This window comes from Paralichthys olivaceus, chromosome 11 (genome assembly GCF_024713975.1).
Source record: "Paralichthys olivaceus isolate ysfri-2021 chromosome 11, ASM2471397v2, whole genome shotgun sequence".
In the NCBI taxonomy this organism is placed as follows: Eukaryota; Metazoa; Chordata; class Actinopteri; order Pleuronectiformes; family Paralichthyidae; genus Paralichthys; species Paralichthys olivaceus.
The window spans coordinates 845,001-856,231 of record NC_091103.1 but is presented as its reverse complement, the minus strand read 5'-3'; the positions used below and the strand labels follow the sequence as shown (position 1 = coordinate 856,231).

The 11,231-nt window shown below is 46.4% G+C and overlaps 1 protein-coding gene across 1 annotated transcript; it reads left to right on the top strand.

The window, feature by feature from the left end:
* dlc (deltaC) lies at positions 1 to 8,850 on the top strand. Its single transcript, XM_069534605.1, has 10 exons — positions 1 to 312; positions 695 to 928; positions 1,018 to 1,078; positions 1,338 to 1,595; positions 2,501 to 2,689; positions 3,541 to 3,710; positions 3,833 to 4,049; positions 6,213 to 6,954; positions 7,106 to 7,220; positions 7,511 to 8,850. The coding sequence occupies exons 1-10, from the start codon at positions 262 to 264 to the stop codon at positions 7,514 to 7,516; spliced, it is 2,043 nt and encodes a 680-aa protein (XP_069390706.1). The 5' UTR covers positions 1 to 261; the 3' UTR covers positions 7,517 to 8,850.
* Positions 8,851 to 11,231: the final 2,381 nt, after the last annotated feature.

The following is an 11,231-nucleotide window of genomic DNA, read 5'->3' as shown; positions in this document are numbered from 1 at the left end:
AGTCCAGAGTTCAGCCTCCAGCGGAGTTCAACTTTCTCTCCAGACCGCTGACACACACAGAGACACACAGAGACACACACACAGACACACAGAGACACACAGAGACACACACACTCTGCTGCTCTGACCTTTCACCTGGGTTTTCTTCGTCCACGGGGAGTTGGTTGTTTCACTCTTTCCTCGCCGGACCCTCTGCGCCTCCACTGGAGCCGTTTTTGATTTTACGCACTGATCGGATCGAAGCTCCCACGCGCACTCACCATGGCGCGTGTGTTCCTGTGCGGTCTCGCGCTGCTTGTTTCAGCTCAGGTGGTGAGTTTCAACATTTTAAATCTTCCCCTCAGAGCCGAGCTGCTCTCGCTCCTCTCCGGAGACGCTCGGAGGTTTGCAGACGTGCGTCTTTACGCGCAGCGGTGCCGAGCTCTCTCTCGCGCTTCCCTCATTTCTGCGGGACTTCATCACATTTTCGTTATTTTGCAATCGCGGATCTTCAGGTGGAAAACGATCCCGTGCAGAGACTTCAGGAATAATCTGTGAAGTCTGCAGAAATGTGAAGAAAACAAGGGTTTTGAGCCTTTTGCAGAAATGCACGGGTTGTGTGTTGTGCGTGTTCCGTGCATGTCCTCCAGTTTGTGCGCATTATTCTATTCCATCTGATTCAGTGTTTAATGCATCTGCCCCTCCCCCTCCTCAGGCTCTCTCCTCCGGGGTCTTCGAGCTGAAGATCGACTCCTTCACCAGCTCCCGCGGCCTCTGTCCCTCTCAGTCCCGGGGCTGCCACATCTTTTTCCGCGTGTGTCTGAAGCACTCGCGGGACCTCAACAACCCGTGCACGTACGGCACCGCGCTCACTGACATCCTCGACGCCGACTCCAAATCCATCTCCGAGAGCGCGCCCGTCAGGGTTCCCTTCCCGTTCAAGTGGCCGGTAAGAGAGTCCAGAGTCTCATCGACACGAGGTTCCACCAGACGTTTACATGTGCGTGTGATTCTAAATCCACCTTCTCTTCACCGCAGGAAAATTTCTCTCTGATCATCGAAGCCTGGAACGCAGAATCTTCAGGTCTGGAGTCCACAGGTAAAAACCGCTGCTGCTGCAGTGTCACTGATTCACCGCCAGGCGGCACCGTTTCCTCCGCTGCACTAGACAAACGTTCATGTTTGAGTTCAGGTGTGAGGAGCAGATTCCGATGTGACCACGTGTCTCTAGATTCCAGTTGTGTTTTTTTTTTTCTTACATTAAATTTACACATTTATTTTAAGTCGCAGAAACAAAAAGTAGTTTTCTCCCTAAAATAAACAAACTCAAATATTAAAATTCTCCCTCATTTATCCAGAGAACCAGAACAACCTCATCAGCCGGATGGCGACCAGACGCCACCTCACCGTCGGAGGGGAGTGGTCCCAGGACGTTCACTTTGGAGACCAGAGCGAGCTCCGCTACTCTTACCACGTACTGTGCAACGAGTACTACCACGGCGAGGCCTGCTCCTCCTACTGCCGCCCCCGAAACGACACCTTCGGCCACTTCACCTGCGACGAGAGGGGGAACCGGCGCTGCCTGGAGGGCTGGAGCGGCGAGTACTGCACTGATCGTGAGTATTAGCTACAACCTGTGATCAATCCAGCGCTCGTTTCCTTCAGTTTGATCTGAAGCAGCTTCAGGACCGTGACCTCAGAGTAATTTAACCGCCTCAGGGTCAGGAAACTGCAGAACGTTCCTTTAGAGCTTCATCGTGTTGCAAGATTAAAGTTAAACTGACTCGTTTCATCTGCTGCTTTAATCTTCAGCAAAGTTTCCTGTCGGATCGAAAAGTCGAAATGTTTCAAGATGTTTTTATTTCAAACCCACGGAGGCTGTGTTCTGTCTTACAGTCAGGAGTCCCCAGCATCCGTCCTCCGAACATTAGTGAAGCTTATTTTAAAAATCTGTTACAGTTCAGCCCAACGTTTGCAGAACGGGGGGGGGGGGGGGGGGTGAATATGGCCCTTGGCGCTTCATCTTTTTGTCCAGTGGCCTTGAAATTGTTAAGTCAAGCAGTTGTCAACGCTGTGGTCGACCCTGGTGAAAAAAAGATTCTGTCATTTCCAGTGTGTGTGTGTGTGTGTGTGTGTGCGCGCTTCTTTTGTTTTGAGCCCAACAATGGGCCCCTGGTCGGCCCAGAGTCGGCCCCCGGCCCGCCCGCTTTAACAGGGACACGCGCTGGAGCTTAATGTGCGCTGCCTTGCGTGAAAGGAGACGGCATGTGTTGCTTTTGTTGTGTAGGCCAGCTGCTTCGTTCAGTACTTAACATGCACTTGTAGGGGGTGTGTGTGTGTGTGTGTGTGTGTGTGTGTGTGTGTGTGTGTGTGTGTGTGAGGCCCCTGCGAGGGGAGGAGAGTTGTTTTGTGATTCGAACATGAGACACATACACTCATAGTAATATTCTCTCCTTCTTCCTCCCCCTTTCTCCCTTTCCCTCTCTTTCTTCAACCTCCCTCCCTCTTCTCCTCCCATCAGCCATCTGTGCGGCGGGGTGCAGTACGAACGGTTTGTGCGAGTCTCCCGGGGAGTGTGTGTGCCGGCAGGGCTGGCAGGGCGAGCGCTGCGATGAGTGCGTCCGACACCCGGGCTGCCTCCACGGGACCTGCCAACAGCCGTGGCAGTGCAACTGCAAGGAAGGCTGGGGGGGCCTGTACTGTGACCAAGGTGGGTTCTGCCTCAAACACGCCCCCTAGTGACAGGTCGACACACTGCGACATGTGGCTCATTCACACCTTCACCCTCAGACCACCTGCTGTCGTCCGTTCACACAGATGTTTGTCTACTTTTAGATGTTTTGTTGTTTTTAGAATCAGTTTGTCAAAGCGAAAATCCTGCGCAGATAAAAAAAACTTCAAACGTTCGTGCGTTCAACATCGATAATTCCACCTTTAACAGAAATCGCAGACGACTTTGATGGACCGAATATTTCAAGTTTCAAATCTCCGTAAGTTGATTCTCGAATTCGATGAAATGTTACAATTTTCTGCGAATAAATAATTTGCACACACACAACAATCAGTTGCGTTAATAGCTTTTCAGTGTTTGTTCATTTCAAGTATTACGAGTGAAAGAGCAGCGAATGATTCCTGACAATCAACAAGTTAAAAATATCGTAGGACTCCTGTGATTTTTAACGTCGTTAACACTGATGTCAGATTTCTAGATTGTGTGAACTTGTGGTTTCATCAGGTTTTAAAGTTGATCATCGTCTGAATACGAGCAAATCAGAGACACAACCAGAAAACATTTGCCCACAAAATCTGCGAAATATCAAATAACCGTCAAACCTCTTGGTCCCCCCCTCCCCTCACATGTCCCATGGTGTCCCCCAGGGCTCTGTCCTTGGTCCCCTTCTCTTTTCTCTGTACGGTCTTTTGTCTTCAGCCGGTTAACTGAAGAACACATCTGAGCAGGGGCGTCTCAGCCTCTGATCCACTGACTTCACCAGAAAATGCAGATTTCAATGATCCCAGAGTCGATTCATTAACCGAACCTGTTGCTCCTCCTCTCCACAGACCTGAACTACTGCACCAACCACAAGCCGTGTCAGAACGACGCCTCGTGCACCAACACGGGTCAGGGCAGCTACACCTGCGCCTGCCGCCCCGGCTTCACCGGCAAAAACTGCGAGATCGAGACCAACGAGTGCGACAGCAATCCCTGCAAAAACGGCGGCAGCTGCAAAGTAAGTCGCTGCGGCGGATCTGACACACGGTGTCATCACACGTGCTCCCACTGAGATGAATGATCTAGAAGTTTTATCAGAGAGCATGACGACATTGTCTTCTCCTCCCACCTCTACCTCAGGATTTGGTGAACGATTATTCGTGCGCGTGCCCTCAGGGCTTCTACGGGAAGAACTGTGAGATCAGCGCCATGACGTGCGCAGACGGGCCGTGCTTTAACGGAGGGACCTGCGTGGAGAACGTTGCCGGTGGCTACAGCTGCCGCTGCCCTGCCGGCTACACCGGCTCCAACTGTGAGAAGAGAATCGATAGATGCAGCAGCAACCCCTGCGCTAATGGTACGAACCAACAGTTTATTCACTGCAGTTGTTTTACAGCCAAACCATCATTGTCTCCAGAGACAATAGTTCCAGGAACACAGGACACTCTCTGCTGTTTCCTTCTCTGGGATTTTAAATGTCGAGTGAAATCACTGATTTCTGGTTTGAATCGTAACAAGAGATTCAGGTGAACGTTCATAAGTCGGACTTTATGATTCTGCTTTTGAGAAGCTGCGAGTTATTTGAAGTCTAATCTGTTAATCAGGCTCGTGTCTCTAAACCTGTAGAAGAAGTCTGATCCAGAATATTTGTCTTTATTGGCTCAAACTCTGAGACACGTCCATATCTTTGGATCTGCCCTCCTCCTGGGAACTGTATGGATGTGATTAATTTGTTTAGAGTGAAGTGAGACATGGAGCAGAAGTGCCCGAGGTGTCGGTCGGAGCTTTGTCCCGTGTTCATCTCGTTTCTACACAAACCGTGAGCCAGAGTTTCTGACGTGATAGAAGAAGGATTTTTCCCCGGAACCTTCCTGCGACGCCACAAGTTCAGGTTGAACTGAGTGAGGACAGATGTTTGATCAGCTGCTTCCTCTGTCACACTGATTTGACTGAACGCAGACTCCTGATGTTTGATTCCTGTGTTGAGCCTCTGAACGTGTCTCATCAGCTCCCACACAGATAACACAGATACGTTGGGTTGTAAACCTGTTTTCTCGGCGCCCTCCCTCTCTCTGTTTATTTTTACCTGGTTGCGTTCTGCTGCGTCTCGGCAGGAATGCAGCTCTGACAGCTGCTCTCAGTCGGATGGAGGAGTCGGTGCTGGTGCACGGCTCGTTTCTCTCTGAAAATGTGGAACCGGTCTCTGAGTTTTACAAGATCCGTGTGATTGTGCTGCTGAACTGAGTCTCGGCCTTGTGTTGCGCACATTGAACCCGTTTGTTTTGAATTACACGGTGTTTGCATCAGTGCTGAACATTTACCACCAGGCTCTGTCAGAGACGCCTGTATTTTTTGTCTCTGATTGCAAAATAACAGACAATCCATCAAGTCAACACGAGTTTCTTCTCAGTTTGTCAGTTGTGTTTCCAGCGCAGGTCAGATGTACATTGCGATTATTTCTGCAGCAACTGTCGTGTCTCTGCAAGTTTTCCCAGCAGTGAGAAATGAAGGGAACGCTGCCAGGAAGGTGACGGGTGGTTTACAAAAAGGCCCAACAGGAAACTGTTAATGATTTGTGGTGAAAATGGATTAAAAGCTGCTTAAGAATGTTTTGATGCCACTGAGTTAGAAATGTTGTTCAGCAGAGAGATGACTCATTCTCAGGGTTTGTTCAGTTTCCTCCGTCGTTTTCAGACGTCCCGTCTTTTCAAACAAGAGCAGACAAATAGTCAGGATCACGAGGCTCCAGTTTCAAAACTTTCATTGCAAAATAAAAAGATATCGCTTCATCTTGAAGTCTCTGAGAATCCCAGTTCGGCCGACAGTCCTCCCTCAGGTCCTCATTACTGTGGAGAAATTAACGCCTGCTTATCTGGAATCTGTTTTAACTCATGAGAGAACTCATCGCTGTTTGTTGCTCGGCTCCTGCTCACAACCAACAGATATGGACCTGGGTCGGTGTTTGTGCTCCAGATTGATCGTCAGAGAAAGAGTCGCTGACGCTCTTTCTCATTCATCGTGTTCAGTTATTAAACGCTGCTGTCCAGGCAGGTCATGTGACTTCCTGGTTTCTAATCACACGCATGTTTATGTCCAGCTGCATCTGTTGCGAGGAGACGTTGTAATAAACAAGTTGTCCCTCTGCCGAGCCTCCTTCCACATGAACTCTGTCTGCGTTTTATCCGCCGAGAATTCAAACGTGTTGGCGATTGAGTTATTTCTCGTTCGTTCATCAGCATCAGCCGCCGTCCCTGCACATCCAGAAATAACTCTCTTCAAATCTTTGTCAGATCTTTCTTTTCAAGATGATTATTTCTCGACATGTAAGAGAATCGAGATAAATCTGTGCAGACACGTTGGCGTCCCTCAGGGCTCCGCTCTGGGTGGAACGTTTTTAGCCTTTTCTCATTAACATATTCACGCAGCAGCAGCAGCTTCCATCCGTTTTGTCTCCACCTTCAACCCAAATCTGTATTTTCTGTACGATGATATTAACGTTATACTTCCCGTCTCTCTGCAGGCGCTCAGTGTCTCGACGTCGGTCACCGCGTCATGTGCCGCTGTCGTCCAGGCTTCACAGGATCTCGCTGCGAAATCAACATCGACGACTGCGCCAGCAACCCCTGCCGCAACGCTGGCACCTGCGTGGATGGCATCAATGACTTCACCTGCACGTGCACGCTCGGCTTCACCAGTAAGGACTGCTCCATGCGCTCCAGCCCCTGTGACCATTTCCCCTGCGACAACGGTGGCACGTGTTACACCCACTTCTCGGGCCCGGTGTGCCAGTGTCCGCATGGCTTCATGGGCGCCCGGTGCGAGTACTCTGTGAAGACCACACCCACCACGAAGCCAACCGTCAACAGCGATTCCTCTCCTGCGCTTGTTGCCGCGGTCACCCTCGGCCTGGTGACGCTAGCTCTGCTGCTGTGTGCTGCCGTCCACATTCTGCGACAGCTACGTCGTGGCAGGGAGCTGGCGGCCATTTCCAGATCGGTGAAGAACGACCTGGAGGCAGTAAACAACCGCAACGCAGTGATCGGTGGGGTCGGACCTAATAATGGGAGCTTACCTGGAGCACCGCTGGGCAGCCTGAGGGAGAAGGAGGCCTTCCTCATCCCCGGAGGACATATCAAAGTATCCAATAAGGACGCAGCGCTGGTGGAGAAGGGCAGCGACAACATGGCCATGTTTAAAAACAAGATGGCGGACTGTAACCTGGCGAATGAGGAGCAGCGTCTCAGCAAGAACAAGTTCGACCTGTAAGAACCTGTCCATACTACGATGTCTTTCTGTGTTTGTCTCTGTTTCTGTCCCTCGTGGTTTCCCGTCTCTTCAAGTCGCAGCTTGTCTTTCTGTCTTCGTTGTTGACACTGAACTAACTTTCTCTCTCTCTCTCTCTCTCTCCAACAGTAAGAAGTGCGACTCGTCCATCATCATGCCCTCCCTCACTTTTGCAAAGGACAGTGTGTATCACCCAGTGTTCATCATTCCAGAGCAGATGGAGCAGTGTGTGTTTGCTACTGAGGTGAGGACACACCCACAAAATGTTCTCTTCTAAACCAATGAGCTCGTCAGAAACAACGAGCGACCGACGAGTGAAGAATGTTTATTTCTTCATTTTATTGTGAAGCAACAAATCGAAATGACCTCAAGCTTCCTCTAAGAAGATCTTTTAATGAACTTCAGTTTGAAGTCACAGTTGCCAAATCTAAAACTTTGAATGTTTAAAGAAGCTGATTGATTTTAGTAACTGTTCATGAACCACCTCGGGATTCACACTGACGAGTAACCGCTGTTCCTCTGTGTCGTCCGCAGGTTTGACCTCAGACAGACTCTGATGCTGAAGACCTGAAGCATTCTCTGTCCACGACAGTTCACCCAGCGGGTATCACTTTTTAATTTAATATTTATTACCCTGCTCGGTGAGACACAAAAAGAAAAGGCTTTTCAAAGAATCTTTCCCACTTTGACTCCGACAGTTTTGGAAAAGAAATAAAGAAAGAGCAGCGGAGGAGGAGAGAAAAGAGGAGAAGACTGAATGTCCAGCATCATTTGCACTTTTTTTATCTTTTTTATACATTAAATCTTAATATAATTTTTATTTCTCTACAATTTCCTTTGGATCAAATATGAATGACATGTCAAGAGTTGGATTTTTCCACCAATCAGAAAGACCGGTGCCTTACCTATGCTTCCTAATCACCACGGCAACCGTCTCCTGTACAATTTCACAATAAGATGTCAATCAAATCGGTCGACGGACCCGATGGACAATCGAACGTTTTAGTTTCAGGTCAAAAAACCTGAACTTTTCCTCTTTTATTCGATCTGAAAGACGAACTGAGGAATTTCTGTCACAACCGTCCATTTTTTGTATTTCTTGTTTTCTTTGGAGGTGAAGCATCTTATTGTGAAGAGGAAGAACATCAGCCTTACAATCAGCGTCCAAACCACAAACTCTGAAAGTGCCTCTTCAGGTGAAACATTTAAACAACAAATAGAATTTGTTTCTTCTGAAAACCGGAGAAGGTTTTATTGGATCTCATGTTCAAACTGTCTTTAAAAGCTCAGAATCATATTCAGATCCACGTGAACCGTCTTCTTCAACCTGTAACATCTTTTTAAATCTTAATCCTGAGTCCCAGATTGTAATCTGAGTCTAAACGAGGTTTCAGGTGAATCAGCACAATCAGCTGTTTCCTTCATTTCCACCTCGTGAGCAGATAATCGAACAATTCAAACCTGAAGAGTTCAGCTGGAGTCACTTCACGGGTTTTAGGTTTGTGTTTCTGTTTTTTATCCAGTTGAGAGATTTATTTTTCAAAGAGGATATTTTGAGTCACTCACGTCTTCGAGTCTTGTTCCTACATTTTTTGAAAAAGGACTTCGCAGACTTTTTATTCCGTCTTTTTTACCGAATCCATCTGATACCAAAAATACGTGTTTTTCCTGTGTAGTCGTGTCTTTGTACTATCTTTGTTAATTTAAGAACAATGCAATGTGTACATATCGTCCAGAACATAGTTTTCCTATTTAATTTTGTCCTTTGTAAATAATTGTGTATTTATGAAAGAGAATTGTATATATGTCTATGTTAATGTGCCTAATGTCAGAATCAAGAAATATATTTTTTCATAAATAAAATGTGAAAATAATGAACGTTGCTGTTTCTTTTTTCTTTCTCTTTTCTTTTTTCAAACATAAATGAAGACGAACAATCACACGTCCTGTTCAACACCTGGACATCTTTTATTTTCCCAAAGGAACATCCGGGCACTTGACTTTACGTGGCCGTGCTGCGTTGCTGTGGCTCGTGATTGGTCAAAGCAAACACGACATCTCGTCTCAAGAACCACAATAACAACATCTGAATCAAAATGGAGTCGAACCTCGAAGTGATTTCAAGCCACGAAACGTTGTTTCCGATGTACAACCACGTCACAGACGATCACATACTGACGTTTCGTCAGTGCTGCGCCAACGACCGCTCACGTGTCATTAGAAGCAGCCGGGAGTCGTTAGAAAGGATAAATCCCAATGGTTCATGGGATGTGTAGTTCCTTTGCTCTTGAAATCATTAGGTTCAAAGTCTCCTTGTTGTTTTGCTCTGAATCACATGTTTTAGAAATAGGTGGCGGCGCCGGTGTCCAGGATATTCTAGCTTCATTTTAGTACAATGGGAGGAAGCAGAGGTGCGTCGGCCATCTTTATTTACAACACGATCGAGTTTTTAAAACCTGAAACTTGTTGGTTAGTTTTGTACTGATTTCCTTCAGATGTCGATTATTTTCACTTTCTTTCCCTCAGTTAGGAGACAGATATGATATGATATGTTAGGAGACAGATATGATATGTTAGGAGACAGATATGATATGATATGTTAGGAGACAGATATGATATGATATGTTAGGAGACAGATATGATATGTTAGGAGACAGATATGATATGATATGTTAGGAGACAGATATGATATGATATGTTAGGAGACAGATATGATATGATAGGAGACAGATATGATATGTTAGGAGACAGATATGATATGATATGTTAGGAGACAGATATGATATGATATGTTAGGAGACAGATATGATATGATATGTTAGGAGACAGATATGATATGTTAGGAGACAGATATGATATGATATGTTAGGAGACAGATATGATATGTTAGGAGACAGATATGATATGATATGTTAGGAGACAGATATGATATGATAGGAGACAGATATGATATGTTAGGAGACAGATATGATATGATATGTTAGGAGACAGATATGATATGATATGTTAGGAGACAGATATGATATGATATGTTAGGAGACAGATATGATATGTTAGGAGACAGATATGATATGATATGTTAGGAGACAGATATGATATGATATGTTAGGAGACAGATATGATATGTTAGGAGACAGATATGATATGATATGTTAGGAGACAGATATGATATGATATGTTAGGAGACAGATATGATATGTTAGGAGACAGATATGATATGATATGTTAGGAGACAGATATGATATGTTAGGAGACAGATATGATATGATATGTTAGGAGACAGATATGATATGATATGTTAGGAGACAGATATGATATGATAGGAGACAGATATGATATGTTAGGAGACAGATATGATATGATATGTTAGGAGACAGATAAATATTTCATGTTCAGAACTGGACGATAGACGGAGGACTGTTGGTCGTTGGTGGAGAAGTTCTAGTTCGAGTATCTTTGTTTTTCTCGTCTTATCTCGACTTCTCTTCTTGAAACAAGTGACTCAGTTCCGGCTTGAACTCTGCGTCTCTCTCTCCTTTTCCTTCACCCCCTCTCTGACATCGTCTCTCTTTTCTTTTGCTGGAGCACTCCTCGTTAATGATTAGCTGCCAGTCAAACACACACACACACACACACACATGAAAACTGAGCATGAGAGTCCCAGACCTGAGAGAGACAGAGGGAGAGAGAGGGGGAGAGAGGGGGAGAGAGAGAGGTTTAACTGAAGCAGATGAAAGAGAGCGAGAGAAGAACACACACAGAAGAAACACATGACACCTGTCATGACTCCATCACGTCTACGAACTCTGACCTCTTCTCCTCCCTCGCTCTCTTTCCCAGCTTGTTTTGGATACACACGGTCTGTCTGTGCTCAATCCCACATGACGTGTGTGTGTGCGTGTGTGTGTGTGTGCGTGTGTGTGTGTGTGTGTGTGTGTGTGTGAAAGATGGGAAGAGGAAACAGGAACAGGAAGCATAAAGACGAAGACATGAATCAAGTCTGTTCTCTCGCCCTCCTGTTCTGCCTTTACTTTATCTCTGTCTCACTCTCACACACACACACACACACACACACACACACACACTCAGTTTTGTGTTGGCACAGGTCACACAGTGTATCGTGACGGAGCTGCTGACCCCCCCCCCCCCTTTTAAAAAAAAAAAATCAGCTGCTGCAACCGGGGAGGTCAAAGGTCGTCCGGACAGGAAGTGATTGATAGAAAGAGAAGAAATGTGATTTACACACTGAGACGAG